Source organism: Barbus barbus (genome assembly GCF_936440315.1).
Source record: "Barbus barbus genome assembly, chromosome: 11".
Lineage (NCBI taxonomy): Eukaryota > Metazoa > Chordata > Actinopteri > Cypriniformes > Cyprinidae > Barbus > Barbus barbus.
The window spans coordinates 32157913-32184837 of record NC_136739.1 but is presented as its reverse complement, the minus strand read 5'-3'; the positions used below and the strand labels follow the sequence as shown (position 1 = coordinate 32184837).

Genomic DNA, 26925 nt, shown 5'->3' with positions numbered 1-26925 from the left:
TTATGCTCTTGCGCCGGAAATGAAAATGATCAAAAACTGTATTTTTTAGCGTCTGGTAATGTCAGTGATGTGAATTATTTCAGGAGTGGCCAAAATGAGTTAGTGCTACATGTGCCTTCAGATTCACAAGTAAAGCTTTGTATTAAGATGCGGTAGAAAGTTTGACGTTCTACTTTGACGTAGATCAGCGATGAGTGAAAGGACAGGGTCACTTCAGGAGCCAATCAGATTTCAGCTGGGGCCCCTCTGGCTCCGCCCCTAGATCCACCAGTATTCTCACACAAACCTGTTTGATGTTTCTCTGTCATTTTTAATGCTTTATTTAGTGCACAGTACTCCAGTCTTAACCTTCTCAACTCAATTTCCTCTCTTCTGTTTCCACTACCTACCCTACTTACTCTGATACTCTTTTGAATATGATATAGAGGTCGCTCTTTCAGTAAAGTTAAGTCAGTAAAGCTGCAATTAAGTTTCCACTGCTGACAGGAGAAGAGACTGGTTTAAACAAGCGAGTCAATTACATTCATTTATTGAGGAAACATAAACACACACAATTCAGGGTTCTCACTTTTAGACCAATGCATTTCTAAAACTTAAAAACTAACTATCATGACCAAACATTTAACCTTCCCTTACTGAAATCATATAATCACATTTTTAATGCAAAAAACATGGTTGAAGGGATTTTCAAAATTTGTTCTGTTTCCAGTAACTCACAGAGACACTGAGAATTTGTTCTGAAAATCACATTTCTATAGTGAATATTTATATTTAATTTAACACTGATTTGGATTAGATATAACTTTTCTTCGAAGAAACAATTATTCATATAGTTTCATGTTCAAGAAATATTAAAATTGTGATATGGTTTAAATATTGGAAACATGATTAGTGTAAAAGATGAAAGCAGGTCTATCCAGAGATACAGGTGTAATGTTTACTGGCTGTTAAACATAAGATCCTCAGAGAGGAACGTGTACTGAAGAAAGGAAAGAGTGTGTGAGTGAATGTGTGTAGATGTGTGTTAGTTACAGGATCAGAGAATGAGGTCTTTTCCTAGTAAATGTTGTAAGAGGGTGGAGTTTCTCACCTTGGGGTGTTTAAACAGCTCTAATGACAACATCAGGATTTCTTCAGGTTACGTTTAAATAACGTATTCAAAATTCACTTGCATTGAAACTTTCTCAAGTATAATGCTAGAAAACTTTAAATTGCACACAAGAGAATAATGGAAAACACATATTGATGTTAAAAAGACTCAAGACACTTTATTTGTGTTTTATTTATTGATCTTTATTTGTCTCAGACTTTCTTGAGAAGAAGAGGGTAGAGCAACCAACAACTACTCAATAAAAGTATTTCTAGAAATGGATCTTCCTTTAATTCTCTGTCGGTGATAGTAGCACATTTTAATGTCTCAAAACATGGTAATACTATAGTTTGTAGTGGCCTATTTAAATCTTTTTGGTTTGAACTATTCATGAACCAATTCAGACTGGCTTGCCAATTGTTTTATCAACTCTTCTTGTGAAGACAAAGAAAGTCATGCAGAGGTTTGAAATGACAGGAGTAGGTGATGACAGATGTTTAAGTTTTAGGTGAAATATTCCTTTAAGTGGTTAGTGAAATTTAAGATGTATATTTGACCTGTATGAACAGATTGTGTTAACAGTACAGCAGAAACAGCAGCACATCTTCAGATGAAAGGAAAGATTCAAATCAAATCTCTTCATGCATTTGTTCTCCAAACATATTTAGCTGCCGTGTGTCTACAGTAGGCTATGTATGAATCAAATAACGAAGATAAAATTATCACACATACAGTTTACTGTATCTCAAAACAGTACAGTATATTTCCATGTTAAACAATAACATTGGAAGAATCTGAGAAGCTTGAATGAACCATTGCATTGATGATGGCTGCATCCGGAAACTGAAAAATGCTGCCTTCGGAGGACGCATATTTAATTTTTGACTGTGATCTCTGTAAACCCATGAATCAGTGTTCATCCCACAAAGGCGATCCATTTAACCGGTGTCAGGGGTCTTTACCTGATCTCAGTTCAGTTTTAGAAATTTGCAGACATTTTTAATGAGACATTTGTTTAATTAAAAGGAAGAGTAGTAGTTAATAGTCTCTTAATAGTTCTGTTTTGACAAGCAAACAAAACACTTTGAGACACGTCATTTTTAATGGTAGTTGATGATTTGTCAATTGCATTTTTTATACTTTCAATAAAACATTTGCAATGGGTTAGTAAACGCTGTTTTTTTGCAATATGTTTTTGGTCTGAGTTTTCATTGCATTTACTCAGTTTTGACCATCAGGCATCACCAGACTGAGGACTCGAGCACTTCGAAACACACAATCCTTTTATCAAGCAGTTGGTTCAATTGAGTCAAAGCTTCGAAACAGTCTGTTTCTCTCATTAATATGTAAATCTATCCCTCACAGCCTTGTTAAATTCAAGGACTGAGAAGGTTTATACTTCATTGCCAAATATCCATTTATTTATATAGAAAATAAACAGGATTCTGTCCTCTTAACAATGAGTGTTGGCAGAGTTATTGATTTGAAATTATGTATTACTAAAGAATTCTGAACAGAAAAGTAAAATTGGTAAATCTATTAAAATATTTTAATGTAAAGCAAAATTTACAGCCATTATAATGTTACAATGTTTATATAATCATACAAATATTGACTGATATCTACCTACAAAGTATCAATAACACTGACTTACATAAATGTAATTCTCCTTATTTCATGCAGGTTTGTACCTGTTTATTATGAAAGCTGAGCAACAGCTGAAACTGTCTTTTGTTGTTTTTGTTGAGATGGTTAAAAAGTAATGATGTCCTTTGTGTCACCGTTAAAAGATGTCAGATTTATCATCCGAACAGGGTCCAGAGATCAGAACCACGTGATCCAGACCGATCTCTCCGCTTCCTGACTTCCCACGCTCAGCTTCAAAGATGATCTGAAGAAACAGTCAACTATTAATAAATATACTGTAATAAGCTGGAGAACAATACAAGATCTAGTTCAAACAATTAGACACATTTCAACATCCAATCAATTAAGTTTTTTTCCCTGTATTGTTTGTAACTTGTTAAAAAATCAGTCAGTATTTGCTAATATTTTCTTAGTAACAATATCTGTAAAAAAATATGGCATAATGTACTGTATTGATATACAGGTATTTTTGTATTGATTTCTTTTTATTTAGAAATTGATTTATGCACTGCATTACGTTTTGTTAACAGAAATTTCTGTAAAATGTATGAATAATGCCCTGGCAGAATGTTTTGCTTCTTTCTTTACAGTGTAGTTGTAATATGTAAATAATAAAAACATAAACATACATTTAAATATATAGCTGTTACATGTCGGGTTTTCTGTTTTCCCCTGTGACTGTTCCGTGTCGGGTTTTCTGTTTTCCCCTTTGACCTAGTTCAGTTTGATTAGTCATTGTGTTCACCTGTCCTCCCCAATTATCTGCCCCTTTATAAGTTCCTGTGTTTGTTAGTCTGCCCGTCGGTTATTGTTGCTATCATTGATGTGTGTGCACTCCCCTGTTTGTATCTGCTCCTGGAATCCTGATTAAAGGAAAAACTATTGTATATCCTCGTCGTGCGCTCCTTGTTCCGCACAGCATCGTAACAGAATAACCGACCGAAACAGTAAGATTGTGGCGTGTTTTTTCCCCGTTTTGTTTCCCGTTTTTTGTCAAGTTTTTTTATTTTTTATGGATCCCGCTGTCCTCGTCATCCTGCTGGAGCAGGGGGACCGCTCTCTCGAGGACCACACAGAGGATTTTTTGTTCCTGGCCAACTTAACACACTTCCCGGACTACTGCCTCTGCACGTTCTACAAAGCTGGACTGAACAACACCACACGTGGGCAGTTGTCCGGGGACGGTCCTCGAGAGAGCCTCGCCGCATTTATCGAGTGGGTGCTGGTGTCTTGCAGATCACAACTCACCGTGGACATCGCAGATAATGACACCAGCCCCACTCGGGACCCAGTGCCCAGTCCGCTACCACCCCGCAGCGCGGAGCTGCCCGAGCCCACCGCAGACGGAGAGCCAGAGCCTGCCGCGGTCGTTGAGCCATCTCCATCTGGAGCGACAGAGCTACCGATCGTCCCGGAGCCCGAGCCCCAAGTGTCTGACCAGGTGCGAGAGCCGGCAGTTCAACCGACGGTGGATGAAGCTGTGGAGATTGCGAGGGCGATGGAACGCCCCGCCCACGGCGCCACCGCTGAGGGTGAGCATGAACTGGACCTGGGAAACCTCATTGACTTTCACACTGACACAATCATCCTGAAGCCAGCTCCGGTGTTAGATTTCTGGGAAGTTATCCCACCCAACCTCCCTCTCCCACCGCCTCTCATTGACCTGGTCCCTACTCCATCACCCTCATCACTGGAGTTCGTCAGCCCCTCTGCTCACCCTCAGCTCACCATCTGTGGCGTGGGCTCGCCGCTGGTCTGCCGATCTCCAGTGCTGTTGGCGTTGAGTCTGGAGGATCCCTCGTCTCCGCCCTCAGCCTCCGAGACCCAGACTCCGCCTCAGTCCGGCGACCCTGCGGCTCCACCATGCCTTCAAGCTCCCTCGGCTCCACCGGATCCCGTCTGCCCACCAGCTCCACCGGGCTCCCTCGTCCTTCCGGCTCCGCATTGGTCAGTCGTCCCCCTACCTGCACCTCAGGACTACTCTCCTTGGGCTGCGCCCCGTCCCTTCGTCCCTCCGGCTCCGTTGGGCTCCTCCTTCCCTCCTGCTCCACCTATGTCCTCTGTCGCTCCGGCTCCGCCGCGGCCATCCGGATCTCCGCCTGCGCCGAGGTCGCCGAAGACATCTGCTCCGCCTTGGACCTCCGGATCTTCGGCGTCACCCTGGCTCTTCGGCTCTCTGTCTCCACCTCGGGCTCCACCACCACCTGCTCCGCCGCCGTTGGTCGGCCCCATGGAGTCGGCGGTCACTCCTCCACCATGGCTCCTCCCTCCGTCGGCTCCCCCGTGGACCACCATCTGGATTGTGGCCTGGGTGTTCATCTGGCCCCTCCTGTTCCTGGCTCCCCCTTGGCTCCTCCCACCCTCCACTCCCCCATGGACTTATTGTTTGGATTCTATGTTTTTTTTTTTTTTTCTGCCACCCTCCTGTTCCACATCCTCCTCCAGAGCCCCCACCCTCCCTCCTCAGTTGTTATGTTACGGCGTGAGGTCACGCCTTGCCGGGAGGGGGCGAAATGTTACATGTCGGGTTTTCTGTTTTCCCCTGTGACTGTTCCGTGTCGGGTTTTCTGTTTTCCCCTTTGACCTAGTTCAGTTTGATTAGTCATTGTGTTCACCTGTCCTCCCCAATTATCTGCCCCTTTATAAGTTCCTGTGTTTGTTAGTCTGCCCGTCGGTTATTGTTGCTATCATTGATGTGTGTGCACTCCCCTGTTTGTATCTGCTCCTGGAATCCTGATTAAAGGAAAAACTATTGTATATCCTCGTCGTGCGCTCCTTGTTCCGCACAGCATCGTAACAATAGCATAGATTTAAACTTAAATATTAAAGCGAGTAATATAACAGTGTAATTAAAAATAACCTTATCTTACATAAATATTAATATTTGTGTGTCCACGCGTTAAATATATTACTTACTTTTACTTTATATACATACATATATAGAGACACAATCTACAGTAAATCAAACAATAAGACACTTTTTGTTACCAACCAGTCAATTCAATAAAATAGTGTGACGTGTGACATCAGGGGTTCAACCCTAATTTTACGAAGCTATGAGAATACTTTATGTGCGGAAAGAAAACAATAAAAACTATTTATTCAACAACTCTTCTCCCCGAGTTACCGTCTTCCACCAGTTTGGAGAGTACCCCAGAACATAATCAGCGTAATCAGTGTAGTTTATGTCCAGCATGTGCATGCATTCTACTGAACGTAAGCAACGCTGATTAATCTGATCACGTTCTGGGGTACTCTCCAAACTCTGGGAGAAGAATTAGCCTTTTTCACACTTCCGTGCTTCTGGATTGGTGCTTGCAGGGTAAAAGTTTTTCTGTTGACAACAGCGGCCGTACTTAACAAGGATGAATTCGAGGATCAAAGTCATGTTTCTAGCATTTGTAAAACTGCATTTTTCCATCTTAAAAATATATCTAAATTACGACCTATGCTCTCAATGTCAAATGCAGAAACATTAATTCATGCATTCATGACCTCAAGGTTAGATTATTGTAATGCTTTATTGGGTGGTTGTTCTGCATGTTTAATAAACAAACTCCAGATGGTTCAAAATGCAGCAGCTAGAGTTCTTACTAGAACCAGGAAGTATGACCATATTAGCCGGTTCTGTCAACACTGCACTGGCTCTCTATTAAACATCGTATATATTTTCTGATCTTGCTAATTACCTATAAAGCCCTGAATGGTTTGGCAGCTCAGTATTTGAGTGAGCTCTTATCGCATTATAGTCCTCCATGTCCGCAGCGATCTCAAAACTCTGGCCATTTGATAACACCTAGAATATCAAAATCAACTGCCGGCGGCAGATCCTTTTCCTATTTAGCTCCCAAACTCTGGAACAATCTACCTAACACTGTTCGGGAAGCAGACACACTCTGTCAGTTTAAATCTAGATTAAAGACCCATCTCTTTAACCTGGTTTACACATAACACACTATCACATTTCTGTAATTCAAATCCGTTAAAGGATCGTTAGGCTGCATTAATTAGATCAACCGGAACACCTGATGTACTTGTTATATTGCTAGAAGAATGGCATCTACGCTAATATTAGTCTGTTTCTTTCTTTTTCTGAGGTCACCGTAGCCACCCAGATCCAGACTGTATCCAGATCAGATGGTCACTGTGTCCACCCGGATCCAGTCCGGTTTAATATGCTCCAACCGGACTGAGAATTGTTTAATGTATTCTTGGAAAAATGTGCATCTGGTCATAAATGTTGTCATTTTGAAGTAATTTATCATGAGTTGGTGATTCGAGGGAAATGAGTAAATTACGATAATACTCTCAAATGTCCCGGAAATCAAAGACTATTTAAAAAAGGGACTTTGCCGGAGAATAGAAACCATCCAGCGCATTATCTCACGAGTCAGCGGTCTGAGTGGCCATATAAAGTTACAAACGAGTAAAATGTTATTTCTTTATAGATAATTAATGACATAATTTTCATTTTTGGGTGAACTATCCCTTTAAGAATGTTTACATAGTTTTACTGGAAAACAAGACATAAATACTGAGGAAGAAATATTTTTTTGCAGTGTGGCTCAGATATTACACCCTTCAAGTTTAAGGACTTTTAGAAAAGTGAATAACTGTAACTCACGGCCTCTGGAGTGTTTTCTGTCCAGGTGATGGTGATCTGCTCTGACTGCCAGCTGCGGTCGAGAGGGTTTCGTTTCTCCCAGACGGCCACGGCGCTGTTGTCCAGCATCACCCGTAAGACGCCCATGTTCTGACCCAAAATACGATAATCAAATTTCAGACAGAAGCTGCTCTGACGCATGTAATCATCCAGCAGCAGCTTCATCCGTGCCTGTTCCTTCCGGTTCCCCACAGGACCGTCCAGAGCCAAGTAATATTCCCTTCCTGAAAAACCAAAGAGCCAGGATCGAGATTCATGAATTTATTGGGATTTTTTTCTTTATAATGTTTTTAGACTGTAACACAGCATAAATAGTATAAAACAGTATAAACAGTATATAAAAATAAGAATATAAGTATAATAAAAATATAAGTTTTTACAATAACAAGACCCAGGAGGAAATGCAATATGTAACTATTTATAAAAAAAAATCAGTATTAGTGATAAGTGACACAAATAACAAAATTAATAAAATAACTGTAAATAATTATTAAAATCAAAGATTCTAATTGTTTAATATTATGATATGTATTACACTATTATAGTAATATTACTATAGTTCTATATAATATATAAAGTACTATTAAACAGTAAATATAAATGTGTAAATTATTTAAATTATAGCATTATTAATTATAGTACTTTCAGTATTTAATATTTAGCAAAAAAATAATCTTACAGTAACTAAAATAACATTATAATTATAAATGAGTTAAAAATGTTAAAGTAAATATTTATATCTTTGCATTGTTTAATTACTCTCTCTCTCTCTCTCTATATATATATATATATATATTTTTTTTTTTTTTTTTTTTTTTGAATAAATTATTCATTTTGGATTATATTATTATATTATGATATTTTAGTCACTAATATTATATTTCTATAAAAAATATTAAAATGGTTACACAAAAAATATATATTTGTTAATCGGTTTTCAGAAATATGGAAAATGTTTATACACTCAAACATTGGCTAAGCTTTTAGTAAATTTGAAATCTGACACAAGGGGGACCTATGTGTTCATTTTCAGTGGACACATTTATTAATGTATGCTTGAGTCTGTACCGTTTTCATGATATTTGATAGTCCAGTCCAGATCGTCTTCATTATCCTGCACCCATTCACACGCACCGCGATCAAAGTCACAGTCCGTCAGGAATCCTGCTCAAATAAACACATACAGCACCTCCTCAAATCATCTGACTGCTGGGAAGATAAAAGCCTTATTCAGATAATCTGAAAGAGTTTGCTTACTTTCCTTCAGCGGCGCTGCCTGGATCTCCTTCGGCTCGGATTCTGGACTGTAAACAGGCACAAAATCATCTGGAGCTGCAAACGGAAAAACACACAGATCATAAACAGCATTTCCAACATTTGTCTTCAGCCTCTGTCAAACCAGAATGACGCTAAACAGGGGGCGTCACAACAGAGAACTGAGCTTCAGATGTGCTTCTACTGAAGGAAATATCAGTGCTGGCAATACAGCACCAGAATGGTTGAACTTTATTTAGAATAATGTTTTCATGAATCTCTTGAATGAATAATGCACAATAAGTAAAGTACATAAGCTTAATTATGATTTCATTAAATGATTTGAAGATGGCAAAAGGATTTGCTAATTATGTTTATATGTTTAGAACAAACCTTTTTGAAGAGCATCAATACGGTACTGGACTCTAAGAAAAGTTCATAAAAACAGGACTGAATATGAAGGAATTGTGCATTGTGTTTAGGGCTGAAGAAAATCTCTGTAAACTTACTTTAATAGCTCATTTTGTTAATAAAATCTGCTTTCCTATGGATTTTAAAATAAAAAGTTTAAAAGTAATATTACACAATTAATATATTTGTGTATATAACATTTAATATTATTTTATTTGTTTCATATTGTACTATTATTTTAATCACTTTAATTTTATTTGTAATAAATATAAACAATAATTCTAACGTATTTATTTATTACTAATTTATTATTATTATTACATATGTATTATTATTTTATTTATTTCAATTAGAGGTCAGTATTTCGTACACTACTGCATACAAAGACATTAATATTCATGATTATTTTATTAATTTCTGAGTATAGCAGTCAGCCACTTTAATATTTTAATGTTTAATTTTTTAAATATATAAAAATAATATTATTGTAATTACTTTAATATTTATTTTGCACTACCAATATTTAACTTAAATTAGAGGTCTGTTTATTCTATGGATTTTGACTAGCAAAGTATTTGAGCTTCTCTTGGTAAATCAGGGAAAGCCCCCACTAGAAATAATAAAGTGAATATCTGTAGAAGAGAAGGATCCTGCAAGTGGACACTTGCCTGCGCTTTCAGACCCTCGTGTGCTGTTAGAAGAGCAGACATGCAGTCAGACTAATGGAGAGAGAGAGAGAGCTGATGATGAAAGACTGTCAAACAGCTGATCTGACGAGGATAATAAAAGGCTTGAGCTCTAGGAAAACAGCACTGGAAGATGTTTCTCAAGCAGAGGGGAATTTTCTCATCTGTGTCTCGGGCTTGTCTCGTCCTGTCGGATCTCCAACATGAGATTCTGTCGGGTTTATGTCTTGTCGAGAGATTTAGAGTTTCTCAGACATGTCTTTCCATTGTGTTAAACAAAGCTATTTTTTCAGTTTTAGCAATTTTAGTTCTTTACTTCATTTCAGTTTGTCTTTAATTTAACATTTAGATTTTTTTAATTTATTTCAGATTTCAATGAACAAAATAAATATATATAGTTTTAGTTTTAGTTAACAGTCACAACATAGCAAAAATAAAAAAAGTCCTATTCTTAAAACAGTTTATTTAAAATAAAGTAAATAGTCTTCCAAGTTTTTTTTTTCTCTTCTTCTCTCTTCTGTGACCGATGGAGTTTGTGTGTCTTCTCCTGCGGGTCACAGAGGTTCAGTGATTGATCGCTCTACGCCTCGGCTCTTCACTCATCTATTGTGAGCTGGACTCTATAGAAGACACTGCTGTTCCTCCATTAGTCAACAGCCTGTCTTTGCCACCAAATCCAGTGTAAACAGAGTGTTTTGGGACAGTCATACTACACTTGCGTTTCATTAATATGCATGTGAACGAAGAAGATCAGGTTCACCAGAAAACTCTGACCTGTGAGTCACAGACTGACCCATTCAGATCAAGACAAAACATACAAATTCTACATGAAAGTGGATCATTTAAATTAATTTAATTGAATTTAAGAACAGAAGACCTGTATATCTTTGTCTTTAAAACAGGGTTATTATTGTTAACTAAAACCATTAAAAAATCACTTGAAAATTATTTTACATGAAATAGACATTGCTGGAAAGTGAAAATTAATGTATAATTTCCATTTCATAAAAATTAATAATATATATATATATAAAAATATATATATATTTAAATAACACATGAAGTTTTGCCCTAAATTCCTGACTCTCCATATTCATTCTGTCATATAAAATACAATAATACCAATCTTTCAGTACCAGCAATATCTTGCAAATGTATTTATGGTGATTCTCATTTTAGTCATACAATGCATCCAATCTGTGTGCGGTTAATAATGCCTAGTTCAGTTTCTCCTGCATGTATATGAACCGTATATATCTGTATCTGTGAGTGGACTCAGCACATTACTCAGTATATGTGTTCTTTAAATAGGACGGCGTGGGTCAACAGAGTAAAGAGGAGTATTTTTAGTGCATCACTCACAGAAAGCGTCTCCTCTGGGGTTCAGTTCCTCGCCCTCCAGCTGGTTTCCAGTGTCGTCTTCCTCTTCCTCCTCTTCGTCTTCCTCATCATAAACCTTCTCCTCCTCTGGAAACACAGGTTTCTGCTCCGGAGGGCCGATGTAGGCCTCGCCATCGTAGTCGAAGGGTTGCAGGTGGAATCGTGGAGATCCGGTCACGGCAGGCTCGGGGATGGTGTTGTCAAACTTTCCTCCCAAAATACGAGTTTTGGAGGGGAAATCAGGAATAGCTGCAGGACACAGAAGTTGGAATTAAATGCATGAGAAAACTGGGATGAAATCTTGTATGCTGATGTTGAATGATGTTCTGAAGCCAATAAAAGTAAAAAAATGCACGTATGGAGCCTGTTCATTTGATTCATGCAATCGCAGCATTATTGCATTAATTATTTAATGTTTTATATACGTCATAAATGCATGTTTGGATATGCATGAGGCTTTTCCATGCAAAGTGCATCTGTTGTGCATGAAGCCATTCGCAAAGGTCAATGATTCCGTTGCATGGTAACACTTTATTTAAGGTTTCAACATTAGTTAACTAAATGATTAACATTAGTGCATTATATAGTAACAAGTTCAGTCCTAGATATTGCATTAAATATTGCATTAACAAATGAGACTTTATTGTAAAGTGTTACCAGTTGCATTTGCAAAGCATTAAATAGGTTTCTCTAGCAGAAGTTCCCTCTAAATGCTGATGTTTGCATGGTGTTTTGCACCACAAAACAGTGTTTTCAGAAATCACATCAAAGATCAGCGCTTGGAGGAAACGTCCTTCTGCACATACAGCCATTAAACATTTGCTCTGCATTGCTGCATCGCTGGACTTTCTCACCGTTGAGAATCGCATGTGCATTTCCTTTCTCACCTTCCCAGGATCTGTGATAAAAAGGCTTGACTACAAAAACACAAAGGATTCGATTCACATGAGTTAAATGATGTTGCTCAGAGGTCAAAGTTCAGGAGACTTACTGAGATCTCAGTTCAGTTTATAGGAATTATTTACCCCAAAATGAAAATTTGCTGAAAATGTGCTCACCCTCGGACTATCCAAGATAAGTTTGTTTCTTCATCAGATTTGGAAAAATGTAGCATTCCATAATTTGCTCAGCAATGGATCCTCTGCAGTGAATGGGTGCCGTCTTGAGAAGACAAAAGCTATGTGTTTGTGAGAAACAAATACATTTTTAACTTGAAACCATAATCCATAATAACGCTTCCTCCAGTGTAAAAGTCCATCTCCTGTTGTCTCTCACACCAAATTCCAGCCACATATTTGTCTGAAGCTGTTTTGGCTTGTAATCAGTGCTTGATCTGTGCAGATTTCTCTCCTGATCCAGACCAGAAGACCTTTTCACTGGGGGAAGCGTTATTATGGATTATGTATATTTTAGCCAGAAACAATGGTTTAAAGTTACAATGTTTCAATGATGGATTTGTTTCTTTTGTCTTCTCCAGATGTTAACTGATGGACTGGAGTGGTGTGGATTATTGTGGTGTTTTTATCAGCTGTTTGGACTCTCATTCTGACGGCACCCATTCACTGCAGAGCATCCATTGCTGAGACACTGATGCAGAGACACATTTATACAAACCTTCTTGGATGGAAAATTTCATTTTTGGGTGAACTATCCCTTTAGAACAGTTTTCCTAAGTCCTTAGATGTTTCTCCTGAAGTTCCTCTATGTGTGGACCCTCATTCATTTCTACAGAAGTGAAGCTCTGGCATCTGTGCAGATAAAGCGCACAGAAGAACCGTTTCCTTTGGCCCTCACTTCAGTGTGTTCGGTACAAACGCAGATATTTACACAGGTGGGATTTCAATCGCAGACTTTCTCTGCCGGACACCTGTGAAATTCAGGAGGCTCTTTAAAGGAGCTGCTGATGATTCCTACAGAATTTTCTTTCCTGTCATTTCACCCCTTTTTCAAGGCTAATTACAAACTAAAAATATAATTGCATATCCATATGCAAAATATACAGTAGGAGTCACGGAGACAGAAACGTACTCCTAGGACTGTCTATCTCTAATTATTTCAGATTTTTCTTGAGGTGCATTGTTGCACTTTTGTTTTGTAAAGAATTTCACACATGCATTATATTTTATTATTACATTATTCTACAAAAATAATTTCAAGCATTGAAGTATAAGTCTTTAAGATAATGAGAAACATACATTCGGTCCAAACTCATCACTGGTGGTGTATAATTCAACCAAAAGCAACCATACCAATCTATAGAACTGTACATGATGCGTATGATTTTACTGATTCATTGCTTTCAGGCTTGATTTAGTCCCTCACCTGAACAATCAAATCCACTTCCACGGAAACCCTGCTTGCATTTACACTTGTAGGATCCGTGAGTGTTGATGCACTCAGCGTGATGACTGCACTTATGTGTGTTGGACACGCATTCATTTATATCTGAAAACACAATGAGTTTTTATGAATCATTCTTTTCATTGTTTCAAGTCTTTCAGTTGCATATGCAATGCTTATATCTTATAGATATAAAGCAAAGGAGTAAACAAATATTGTTTCAGCGGCCTTGATTCTTTAAGTATTTTAATAATCTCTCCAAGTATTTAAAAGATTATTCATTAAAGTGTTCTGATCCATGAACCAAAGCAAGTGGCTCCAAATGAATTTACAATATTTCAAGCAAAAGTGTATTTGAAAATGTGAAAATAGACTGTTTAGTTATTGTAAGAGAAATTAAACTACTCATCCCACGATGCATTGTAACAATCAAATCAATAATGTTGATACAATGTTTGCAATTCTGATACAAACTCAGAATACTGACTTTTTCTGAATTTTGAGTTTACATCCTGCATTTCTGTTTTTTGCTCGTTTGCTTTGCTTTGCTTTTCAACACATAGTTAAATAAAAATTAGGTATTAGAAAAAGATTTATCTCACAATTCTGATTTTTTTTCCCCCAAAAGCAAGTTTATATGTCATAATTCAGACTTTTCTTCTCAAGTTTATATCTCACAATAATGAGTTTATATCTAGCAGTTCTGAGTTTATATTCTGAAAAAGTCAAAATTGTGTGTTAAAAGTTGTGAAACAAGCCATTTGACATGATTTTTTTTATTTTTCCTTAAGTTTTTGGGTCCCACTTTATATTAGGTGGCCTTAACTACTATGTACTTACATTTAAATTAATCATTTGGTACAATGCACCTATTGTGTACATACATGTTTTTACATTGTACTTATATTTTTTAAAATACCTATATGTAATTACATCTGTAATTAATTTCTGTAATTACATTTCTAATTACACTGCTGACCCATCCCTTAAACCTGCCTATACCACCAAACCTGTCCCTAACCTTACCTGTATCCCACCTCAATAGCAGCAAAAGTGTTTTGCAACACAATATGAAGTATATATAGTTAAGGCCACTTAATATAAAGTGTGACCAGTTTTTGTCTTTTTCTGACTTGTCTCTTCTACAGAAGCAAATATCATCAATATACAACTTCAGAGTTCATACACTTTTAAAAAAAATATGCCGGATTTACTTTGAAACAATTTTCACTCAGAAATTGCTATTACATTTTAGAAAGAAACAGCAAGTAACAGTGAATTAAACCTGAAATTTTGAAGTAGAAAAACAGAAATAGTTTTGAAAGAAAATACATACAATAATATTTTGCTTGCTATTTGCAACTTTACAATAAAGTTTTACTTTTCAAACATTGCACTGTTGCACTCTACTATTTAGTCAATAATATCAGCAAGCTGCACTGTTTCTTTCTTACCAACGCAGTCGTATTTCCCATTGACGTATCTGAGATCGTAGCCCGGCTGACACTTGCAGTAGTAGCTTCCGAATGTGTTGGTGCACTGACGGTTGAACGGACACTGGTTCCTCCCAGTCGCACATTCATCAATGTCTGAAGAAGAAAATGAGGGAAACAACAAGAGATGATTAAGCGTCTTGACTATCGGCTTTCATTGATCCAAAGTCCCATGCCTTATGACTTATGATTTTCCACCAGCTCTTGATTACTAGGATTTTTATAAAATAATTTCAGTACATAACACTCACAAATAAACTCAAACCAATTAAATATTTTAAAGCAAAGCACAACTAGAAAAAAAGTATATTGCCAACATAAAATTCTATGATTAATCAGTGACAAAATTGTATTAATTTTCATGAATTTTCTAAATAGTATTTTTGTCATGTTTTCCAGTACAAATATCTAAATCTAAATCAAGATACATTTACTGGAGATGCAAAATGATTTAAAATATTAAGTCTTACTTTATATATATATATATGTTATTTATTAATTTATTAATATATATTTTGGCTTAAAACACAAACAAATATCTGCTAATGAGGTCAGAAAACAGGAAAACAAGATTATTTTTTCAGACCCCACTGGCAAATTTTTTAAAATCTCATTTTATGCATAAATTCAACAACTTTTGAAGAAAAAAATATGTGCCAGTGGGGTCAAAATATTTTACTTAAAATTATTATTATTTTATTTATTTTTTTGCAGTGAAATGTAATTTTAAAATTCACTGATATTTCAATCGCAAGTGATGTTGTAATTTAGGATCTTTTTTCTTCTCTTCACCACCTGGCTACTGTTGTAAAATTTAAAAGCTTCATCTGAAGAGCTGATCTCACCCTCGCAGGTCTTCCCATCAGATCCCAGCTGCAGGCCAGGAGACGGACAGAGACAGCGGACCTCACCCTGCACCTCCTCACAGCCGTACTGACAGTGAGCCAGAGAACACGTCCTCGAGTCTGCAGGACACATGACAAAACATCCACAGACCTTCACTTCAATACAACACAAACTCAGCTTTACAGGCTGATTGTATTAACTAATGTACAAAAGCTGACATTAACCTGAATAACATGTTAAATAAAGGTCATTTAGTATGTGCATCTTAAATGTGACCCTGGAGCACAAAAGCAGTCTTAAGTTGCTGGCATATATTTGTAGCAATAGCCAAAAATACATCGTATGGGTCACAATTATACATTTTTCTTTTATGCCAAAAATCATTAGGATATTAAGTAAACATCATGTTTCATGAAGATATTTTGTACATTTCCTACTGTAAATATATCAAAACTTCATTTTTGATTAGTAATATGCATTGCTAAGAACTTAATTTGAACAACTTTAAAGATGATTTTCTCAATATTTAGATTTTTTTGCTCCCTCAGATTCCAGATTTTCAAATAGTTGTATCTCAAACAAATATTGTCTGATCATAACAAACCATACATACTTATGACTGGTTTTGTGATCCAGGGTCACAAATGATTAAACAGCAAGAACTTGCAATATCAAACTAATGTGCTGCTGAACGTGCTCAGTTTGACCATAATCCATTGCACTTGAAACATTTGTGCTTTTGGTTAAAGCATGTTGAGTTATGAGCACATGCAAATATTTGATATTCTGAATTAGCCATTTAGCTCTATTGAATGTTTTTAAGTCACTATTAGGGTGGTCAAATGTCTTCAGTTTTATGGAATAAGTTGTATATACTTGTTTTGGTGCATATAAATAATATGACCTTTTCAGTTTTTGCAACTAATTGATACACAAATTAAGCAAACTTAAATTATTTAGTGGATTTTATGTAAGATTTACATCAATAATGTGCAATATTAATACTCATTTAGCTTCAAAATGATAGCTTATTGAACTTGTATCCACTCTATTATACTCACATTGAAATGTATTGAAGCACAGTCACTTACTTGCACAGGAGCCATCGGACATCAGCATGTATCCGTTTAAGCAGTAGCACATATAGCTACCAAACGTGTTCATACAGCGATGTTCACAGGGCCGAGGCTTTAGACCGCACTCATTCAGATCTGAGCTCAGAGACAGAAAGAGACAGGCTGGTCAAAGGCTGTGCACAAAGCATCATATTATGTCTGCGGTAAAATACCGTGCACAGTCTGGGAATTTACTGTATGCATGGATGACCCACTACATTTGGTCAAATATAAATCTCATGTTATCTCACAATGTAATGATCTTCCATTGTCAATGTGATGAATGCATTAATAGTAATATCAGCCATGATACAGAGGCATCAGACCATTTTTACTGTAAAATATAAAAAATCATACAAATACAAAAACTATAATAGCACTGGCACAAACCTTGACTGCATGTCTTTCCGGTGTATCCGGAGAAGCACTTGCATTTGTTAGAGCCGACACACTCGCCGTGTCTGCAGCCCAGGTCACACTGAGCTGGAAAAACATTCAACACAGAGATATATTAGTAAAGGAAGCAGTGCAGGTCAAATCCGTTCACAAAACCACACGTCTGGAAACCAAAGCCAACTGCTGTTCTCCCAGATTTCCTCTCATAGTTCAGCGTGGTTTAAAAGCACCAAATGATATGTATCATATATCATATGAGTTTGTGGATGGAATATTCACCCAGTGTTTCCATGTTTTGAATGACTAGCTACACTCATATGAACAATTCTCAATTATATAACAAAATAAATAAACAAATAACATAAGAGTATGAGAATAAAGCCATAGCATTGTTAGATTGCAGTTGTAATATTTTGAGAATAAAGTCAAAAGTCCAGAAATATTAACTTTATTCTCAAAATATTGACGTTTGATTTTATTATTGTACTTTTGACTGTACTGTCAAAATTTTACAAGTTAAATATTGTACATGACTTTATTCTTGAAGTTTTGACTTTATTATCAAAATATTAAAACTTTAATCTCAAAATGCTACGACTTTATTCTCATTTAGTTTATTGTCAAAACATTGGGACTTTATTCTCGTAATCTTTGTTTTTTTTCATGTAGCATTAAAATGACATTGTATACATCCTTGTCACTAAATAAGAATAAATCACATTGTAAAATTGTTCATTTGTCCTCATTTACCTTCACAGAGTCCTTTGCTGTTTTTCTTCCATCCATAACAGCACTCCAGCCTGCTGCCGTATCGACAAACACCTGCTAAACTCCTCGATGGGATCTGACGCTTTTCCCTTTCAGGAAAACATCAGAAGCCAAGAAAGGATATGAAAACATAATAGCAAAATTTACTAGCAATTTCTGAGTGAAAAATGTTTCTACAGCCATTTTTTCAGACTGCCATGACTAATGTATCACTGGACGTATTAGGCTTTTAGAAGATCACAGGTTGTTTCAGGTGAAAATAGTCATGATTTGAAGGTAAACGTCTCTCTCTCTGGTGACCTGTGACCCTCCTGGACTAATTGCAGCTGTAAAAGCAGCAGAAATGGAGAAACACACATGAAGCTCCAGCGGGGATTTGAACAGACAGGATGTAGGAACCTCTGCGTTTATGGCTCTTTAAGTGTTTAGCAGATGCCTCTGGTTCCTTAACAGAGGAACCTCTAAAATCTCCTTGACCACATTTCTGCTGTAATTAAGCCTTGCACGATTCACGGCAATCACACCTCAGCAGATGGATCAGGAGCAGAAGATGTGTGTTGTTTACACTGACAGCTACTTGAACAGGTTTTCATAGACTTTACACACTCCTGGAAGAGGTTTTGGCTTTGAAATATTGCTGCAGAAAACATTTAAATGAGCTTTTACTTATTTTCTTAATCCCATTGCATTTTTAAAAGTCTGATTATAATATGAGATTTCTTGCCACTTAATTGGAACATTTTGTAAATAAATAAAATTGCAACAGTGCACAATGCTTCAATTATCGAACAAGATGAACATTTTTGAATCTTAGTTATTATACTGATACTGATGTTTATCACATAACATTCATTTTCATACATTATATACTTCCATCTTGTAAGATCATTTGCATTAATTTAAACGTTTCTCAACTTTGTCCAGCCGCTGTGCACACACACAATGCTATGTTCACAATTTGAGGCTTTGAGATGATCTCTAAAAAATTAAAACAATAAGTAGTAGTTGGCTGATATATCAGCCAGTATTTGGCATTTTTTAATTATCATCATAGTTCCCTTCCAGGAACGTCTTCAGCGTGACCGCGCTCTGAACTATTGTGACACACAAAAACACTTTCACAGACTTTTTCATTAACTGTTCCCATCTGGTGGAATGACCTGCCCAATTCAATCCGTGTAGCCGAATCCTTACCATCTTGAAGAAACGGCTAAAAACTCATCTGTTCCATCTTTACTTGACCCTCTAACTCTAGCACTCTCTATTTTAATTTAATTTTCGGAGTGTCTATTTACACTAAGTGCAAATAGCCCATCTTGTTGGCAAAGGCTATTTACACTAACTCCGCCCACTAACGTGTGTTTGGGTTAGTCAAAATTAAAAAAAGAAGCGCATTGAACATCAGTTTCAGTGGTGTAGATGGTAAGGCGCATGCTTTTTGACGCGCTCGACCCGAGTTCGAGCCCACCTTTTGCCAAACATTTTTTTCTCCCTTTTCAAATCTCATATCGCATCAGAAAGGCATTTATTTTCAATAAAAATTAAGGAAATAATCAAAAAGTTGAAAATAAAGTATTGGGTAGGGTTAGGTTAGGGTAGGTGTAGGGAGGGCTTTATTGTCCCAATAAGGTGGCATCCATTTAATAAATTTGAATTAAAATTATAATTTACACTGTTTTATAATGTACTACAATACTGAGGTGCAGATATTTGCAATAAGTAGCATAAATAGCAGAAAATATTTCTATTTTAACATAGTGTAAATAGAATCCATTGCTATTTGCACTTAGTGTAAATAGAATCTATCGCTATTTACACTTAGTGCAAATAGCCGCTGCCTTTATTTTATCTATGTCTTTTTATTAAAAAATAAAAAATAAAATAAAAATTAATAATAATAATATTTATCTGTACTGCGTTAGGCTAACTGAGACTTGTAATAGCACTTGCACGTTGTCGCTCTTTTGTTGGTTTTGATTGCTTCTTATGTCCTCATTTGTAAGTCGCTTTGGATAAAAGCGTCTGCTAAATGACTAAATAAATAAAATAAATAAAAACTAGAGTGTAATCTGTCCAATGGATGGGCGAGACGTCATAGGCGGGTGACGTCACCGACCGGGAAGCATAAAAGCACGTGCGGTGGAGCCGGCGAACCGGCGTTTGCTTTTTGTCATTCAGCAACCGTTACTCTGTCTGTGTGTCTGTCGATTTGTGTTGTGAGTCTTATTTAGTGTTGTTTGTCCTAGCACAATCACTTGAAATAGGCTCCAGCAATATGTGCAAGCACTGGGGCGATAGCAGATCGCATTATGGTCTGTGTGTTCCTCCCTGCACACATTATATCTCTGCTTGGGATACACGCAGTCTGTGCTTGAGAGCAGAGCACGCAGATTCAGCTCTCGAGGGAGCTGACTGACCGTTTTGTGAGCTTTTTTCATTGCTTATGCTTGCTCTCTGAAGGCTCTCTTTGAGAAATCAAAGAGAGGAGTGAGTTTTCATTAGCGTTGAATGAAGACGGGCGAGCCCCTATCTTCTTCCCATCCCTAGACCTGTCTTCCTCCGAGGAGGTGGAGGCGTCAATGAAACAGTGTTTTCACAAGCATATTATCAATGAGAACGGCGCGCAGTCAGCTCAAAAAAAAAAAAAAAGGAAAAAGAGAAGGGGCTGATTTTGCTTCTCCCCGCTGTACATCTCGCATTCCCGCCGCTGCTGAGGCTCGGCGGCGAGTGAGATTGAGGGGATCGCAACATGGATCTGGCGAACGGGTTGGAGATGGGTTCGCCCTATCTCCTCCTGCATTCCCCAGATCTAGCGCTCTCGCTCGTGGAAGCCCGCGTGTGCGGTTCTTCCCTCTTTGAGTGCGAGCTCGCTGTTGCTGCGCGCGTTGCCGAGGCGACGCGTGCATTATACATATTCTCATTCATATCAGAGCGATGCCCCGGGTGGAACAGATGCTCGCGAGCTATCTGTCCCCTTGCGTGGCGTTGTCTCTGAAGGCTCGCGGCTGCAGGTCAGGCTGGTGCGTGTCTGCACACCATGGCAGTGTTACAGGCGCAAAAAAATAAATAAGCCAAGCTGACGTACCTGCTTAGAGAGCTGGATGAGGGATGGGGCTCAATTTGACTGGAATATAAGCTGATCTCTGAGCTCCCTAAACACTGTCTGAGGTCGACCCTATCTGACGTGAAGGAGAAGATAGGGTCTTCCTCTTGGATGCCCCGCTTGCGCCTCCTGGCCTGTTCGGTGACGCTGTCATTTCCGTCGTCGACAGGTACCAAGAGGCCTGTATACATGCGGCGGCGTTTCAGCGGCGGCGTTTCAGCGGTTTCTCCCTCGCTTATCTCTAGTTCAGGGGGCTGCTGGGCGGGAGCAGCCCTCGCCACGTGCCAGCCCCTCTTCAGAGAGGCACAAAACAGAGCGTGGCTACTCTACCCCACCGTGACCTCTAAGGCTAAGCCGGCTCTGCGGACCGTTCTTAAGTCTAAGGGGTCCTCAGCCAAGAAGCCCTACGGGCGTAAGACTCCGGGCTTACGAGGGCAGACCACTCTGGGGCAGAGCGGGTTGCACCTCATTATATGGTGTCCGTTCCCCCCCAGTGCCCTCGGGAGACTAGTCTGCTAACCCTTCAGGGCGCAGCTGGCTCCAGCGAGCAATTTTTTCAGTCTCTTCCGCCCCGAAGTGTAGCGGAGCTGAGAAGCTCGCCACCCCTGCGGGGGTCTCTAGAGCTCCTGATGCCAGCAGCTCTGAGTACATCAGAGGCCAGTCTCGAGAGACTGGTTCCCTTAGTAGACCATTTAGGCAGCGTGGAAACTACTGCCAAATGGATCTTATTGGGTCCTGCGTACTGTAGAGAAAGGCCTTTTGTATTCAGTTTGGCGCTCCGCCACCGTCTTTCACCGGGGTGATTCCCACGTGCGTGGGCCCCCAGCAGGCTCTGATCATGGAACAGGAAGTAGACACTCTCTTGAGGAAGGAGGCCATCGAGGTGGTCCCTCCTCACGGAAAAGAGACCGGGTTCTACAGCTGGTTGTTGGAGACGGTTGGAGATGGGTTCGCCCTATCTCTTCCTGCATTCCCCAGATCTAGCGCTCTCGATCGTGGAAGCCCGCGTGTGCGGTTCTTCCCCCTTTGAGTGAGTGCTCGCTGTTGTTTTTCACTTCTTGGTGCGGAGACCGCCACCTTGACCCAGTTAACTGCCCGTTTGGTACAGTGCTGGAGGTCCTGCAGGCCCGTTTCTCCGCAGGGGTAACTCACGCCACCCTGAAGGTTTATGTGGCGGCTTTATCGGCCTACTACGCCCTTCTCGGTGGCCTTACAGTGGGTCGACACCCTCTGGTTACATGTTTCCTCCACGGTGCGCTGAGGCTTCCTGTACGACGTGTCCCTCCGGGGACCTGGTTGTGGCTTTAGAAGCTCTCTGTAACCTCCATTCGAGCCTTTGAAGAGATTTTTGATTGCATTCTCACTTTGAGACTTCCTTCCTTTTGGCGATATCTTCCCTTAAGAGAGTGGGGATTTGCAGGCCCTTCATGGCCCCTTCTTATCTCGTCTTTGCCCCTGGTTTGGCCAAAGCGTTATCTACCATCGAGCGGGTTATTTCCTGATCCCCTCTTCTATACCACGGCCTGTCGTTCTGCAGACCTTCAGTCCTCCTCACTTTGGGGAGCCCGACCAGAAGCTTAATTGTATGTGCCAAGGAGTATGGCGACCTCCAAGGCTTTTCTGGCAGAGGTTTCGATGCAGGATATCTGCAATGCTGCGGGTTGGTCCACGCCCCTCAGGTTCTATGACTTTGATCTTAGGGCCACTCCGGGCTCTTCTGTTCTTTCGCCCTCGTAGTGCTCCTGAGGGATACTGCCAGCGGTTGCTTCATTCCTTGAAGCAAACGCCGGCTCCACCGCACATGCTTTTATGCTTCCCGGTCGGTGACGTCACCCGCCTATGATGTCTCGCCCATCCATTGGACAGATTACACTCTGGTTCAGAGCGTGGTCACGCTGAAGGCGTTCCCGTAGCGTCGTCGACATACGTAACCTGAGACGTTTTTCTGTTTGGCGGATGTGTCTGAGGACTTTTATTTTGACAGTGCTGAGAACACCTAATACTAATAATACTTTCTCATCTACAGTTTTCAGCAAATATCGATTTATCTCACTTAAACAGGTCTTTGAATACCTAATAAAATTTTATTTCACACACCTTGCAATAATAATAAGTTTGAGAAAATATACAAATTTAAATTTTGCAATTTTTCTCTTCCTGGACCAAGAAACATACAAATAATACTGATGACTCATCCTGCACTACACAAAGGTTCATCCAATCAGATTCTCTCTAGAATGAGCAAGGCCCTCCCCCTAATTCATCTGCCTAGCAAAAGAAAGTCAACTTAAGTTTATAGCAATATATTACATGACCCTGTAACTGTTTCAACAGAAAATATGTTAAAACAAAAGACAAAACTGCTTTTCTTGAGTGATCAACATCCTCTCTGTGGGTCCAGATGTTTGTAATTCTGCGTGCTTCTCATGTTGGTCTCTAAATTTGGAGCGGGCTCCAGCGGGACGCAGTGAATCAGTGAACCGACAGAAATAAACTCTGCACAGCAGCAAATGGGAGCCAGTCGTGTGAACAGGTGGCCAACACTCATTACGGCCAGCTCATCACTGGCAGATCAGCACCGACAGCTTCACAAACCAACACAACGACAGCCTTTTACATAAATACTGCACAAATATTTCAAATCTGTTCAAGCTTGTGCATCACTTACAGCTACTTTTGTATTTAATAGTGATTTGAGCTGATGATTAATAGCCATTCAAGTTAACAATTAACTCAGGTTTATTGAAATTCATTGATTCAAGTGAAGTAATTAAAGTAAATACACATTACCCTGAAAAAAAGGTTTTCTATTTTGATAACACTTTACAATAACATCTCATTAGTTAACAGTTAATGCATTAACTAACAATGAGCAATACATTTGTTTCAGTTTTTATTAATCTTTAAAACATTGATGTTACTAAAAATACAACTATTCAAAAGTTATTGTAAATACAACTATTCATTATTTGATCATGCCAGCTCAAATAAATTAAATTGTATAAGGTACAGCTTTTGATTTTAATAATGCATTAGTACATTTTGAAATTAATATTGAGAAAAAGATTAACAAATGCTGTTAGTTGCGATTTGTTAAATCATGTTAACTTATGCAGTTAGTGACTGTTAACAAATTAAACCTTATTGTAAAGTGTATTTTTTTCTTTTCTTCCATTTTAAAAAAGAAAAAATCATACATCAAGATACGTTTACTTGAGAAGCAAAAAGACTTCAGATATTTAGTCTCGTTTTCTGAAAAATGCACCAAAATTAAGTGAGTTTTTGCTTAAAACATTAAATATCTGGTAATGAGAAGAATTTTAATTTTTTTTAGTTTGTTTCTCTTATACCCCAATAACTTTTTTTTACTCACTTAATTTTAAATTTTTGTTGTTTGTTATATAGCAATAAAAATGAAATACTGACCTTTAATTTAAAAAGGTTGCATTGGTCATAAAAGTTTTTGCACATTAATTACTGTTGCCTTTTAACTCATGAATTGATCTGCTGCATAAAAACACCCATAAGATCTCAATTAAATGAAGAACAATCTACTATACTTAGATGTTTCTCCTAAGAAAAGACCGAAATAATCTGACATGCATCTCCCAGCTGCAGAAAAGATCTCAAACTAAAGTCTGCAATTGTAAGTCAGAGATCTCAATATGAGCATTAAGATTGCTTAAGTTTTCTCCACAACAAAGGTTGCTAAACTTTACTCAGGAGAAGGGCACTTACCTGTAATCTGCAGATCCTGAGGAGAAATAAAGCAGGAATGACAGCGCGCTGATCCACGTCAAATGATTCATGTTTTAAAGCAATCCTCTTTATTTCTGCGCTGTTCTTTTCTCTTCTGTTTGCGTTTCCTAGTGTGATTGCAGGATAAAGTCTGCAGCGTCTGTCCTCTCGTCTCTCGAGTGTCTCGCTGAAATTCCAGATGTCATTTCGTTGAGTGACAGAAGAGCTGGAAGTCTTTTGTGGGGGTGTTTCAAACATCTTCTCTCTGAAACTCAATCTGTGACGTCTAGATTGATGGAGTCATGTCAAACATCTCACTTCACGCTCCAGGAGAAAGAAAACCTGGTCTAAGAGAAATTCAGAATGAAAGAATACACTCTTTTGATTCATGAACGTGAATTTGAATCAAATTAGAAACAGCATACTGGAAGCTGAATTTACTTAATAGCATTTTAAAGAAATTTGACTCATAATATAGAGCAATTTCTTGCAACACAAGTTTTATGACAAAACTATTAATTTTGACTAATTATGCCTATTTACAAATTGACATTTTTGTATACCAGTGTTATATTGTTGATATACTTTTTATAGATTTTGTTAATATTTAGAATTTTATTTTATATTTTCTGTTTTCACTTTAAGTTTAGTTAAAGATTTAGTCATTTTGGTGTGTATTCTTGTTATTTTAGCATTTTATTATGTTTATATGGATTTTTCATTACTTTTTATTAGTTTTAGTTATTTTTATAATTTCTATTTGCACTTTATTTTTTTATTTTTTTATATGCCTGTATAGTTTTTATTAGTTATATTAAAACTAATAAAATATAGTTTATTTTTAGTTACTTCTTATTTTCACATTTTAGTTACAGTTTTAGGAATTTTGTTGTCAATTTGATAATTTTAGTAGCTTTTTTTTTTTTTTTTTAAATGTGCCTTTTGTAATTTTTATTTTTTAATTAATTTTAGTTTATTTTGCTTTGTATACTACAAGCAAACAAAAATGAGAAATTTTACCTTGAAAGCTTGCTGAAATAAATTAAGTTTGTTTAATTTTATATTTTAATTTTATTTCAGTTAATATTTCTTTAACTAAAGTTACTTCTTTGTTAAGTAACATTGTTTGAATGGTTAAATGTCCCCATTTTAAAGATTTTGTGGAAAATAAATAATTATTCTATCTATCTGTCTGTCTATCTATCTGTCTGTCTGTCTGTCTGTCTGTCTATCTCTATCGTCAGTGTCTGCTCTGGTGTGTGGTGGTGAAGTGAATTTCTCTCTCTATGGTGGAGCTGAACTGTGTTTGGGCTCGTCGTGAGCTGCTGGAACACTCTTTGAAGTGCTTCACATGATTATTAAGTCTCAAGCCTGCCAAGTCGTTCAAGAAAAGACAATATCCATCATTACAACAATTTTATGCTTCTACAGTACAGCCCTGCATCTCCATGCGAAACAACGAACATCTGGTCAAACCTGACAGAGCTCTGACCTCGAGGAGAAGCTCAATAAGGCCACAAACACTCACACAAGTGCACAAACACACCCAACAGATGGCAGGAGTGTGGTTCAGTTGTACATATACTTACATGTGTGTTTGTGTTTCTGTGGCAGAAACAAACCTCAGTCCTCCAGGGGGCGACAGAGTTTCCTTCAGATGCCATTAAACCAGATCAACATGCTGACGCTTCCACCAGCTTTCACTAAGATTTTAGTTGCATTGTTTTCTAGCCCTATTTTCTTATGCTGAAAGTAAAACAGCTTCCACATAAAGACCTTTAACCACACACATTTAGGCTACTTATATGCCATTTTTAGTAGCTTGTGATAAAAATCACCATTAATTGCATTAAAAAAAGAGCCATATTCTGATGCTCTGTAACATCTATTTTTGTGTTTCATTGAAGAAGGAAAATAATATCTGGCTGAAATGAATGAATGAATGGCCACTTATTGTATAACAGACAAGATAGAATGTCAAATTTTCTTGATGTA

The 26925-nt window shown here is 38.0% G+C and overlaps 1 protein-coding gene across 1 annotated transcript; it reads right to left on the bottom strand.

The window, feature by feature from the left end:
* Nucleotides 1-1288: 1288 nt before the first annotated feature.
* LOC306876843 (epidermal growth factor-like protein 6) lies at nucleotides 1289-25147 on the bottom strand. The gene is made up of 12 exons (XM_079428271.1): nucleotides 24931-25147; nucleotides 18072-18178; nucleotides 17316-17408; nucleotides 16902-17021; nucleotides 15810-15929; nucleotides 14926-15060; nucleotides 13454-13576; nucleotides 11114-11380; nucleotides 8658-8732; nucleotides 8469-8564; nucleotides 7362-7624; nucleotides 1289-2981 (listed from the first exon to the last, which is right to left on the bottom strand). The coding sequence occupies exons 1-12, from the start codon at nucleotides 24999-25001 to the stop codon at nucleotides 2874-2876; spliced, it is 1578 nt and encodes a 525-aa protein (XP_079284397.1). The 5' UTR covers nucleotides 25002-25147; the 3' UTR covers nucleotides 1289-2873.
* Between the last annotated feature and the right edge of the window lie 1778 nt (nucleotides 25148-26925).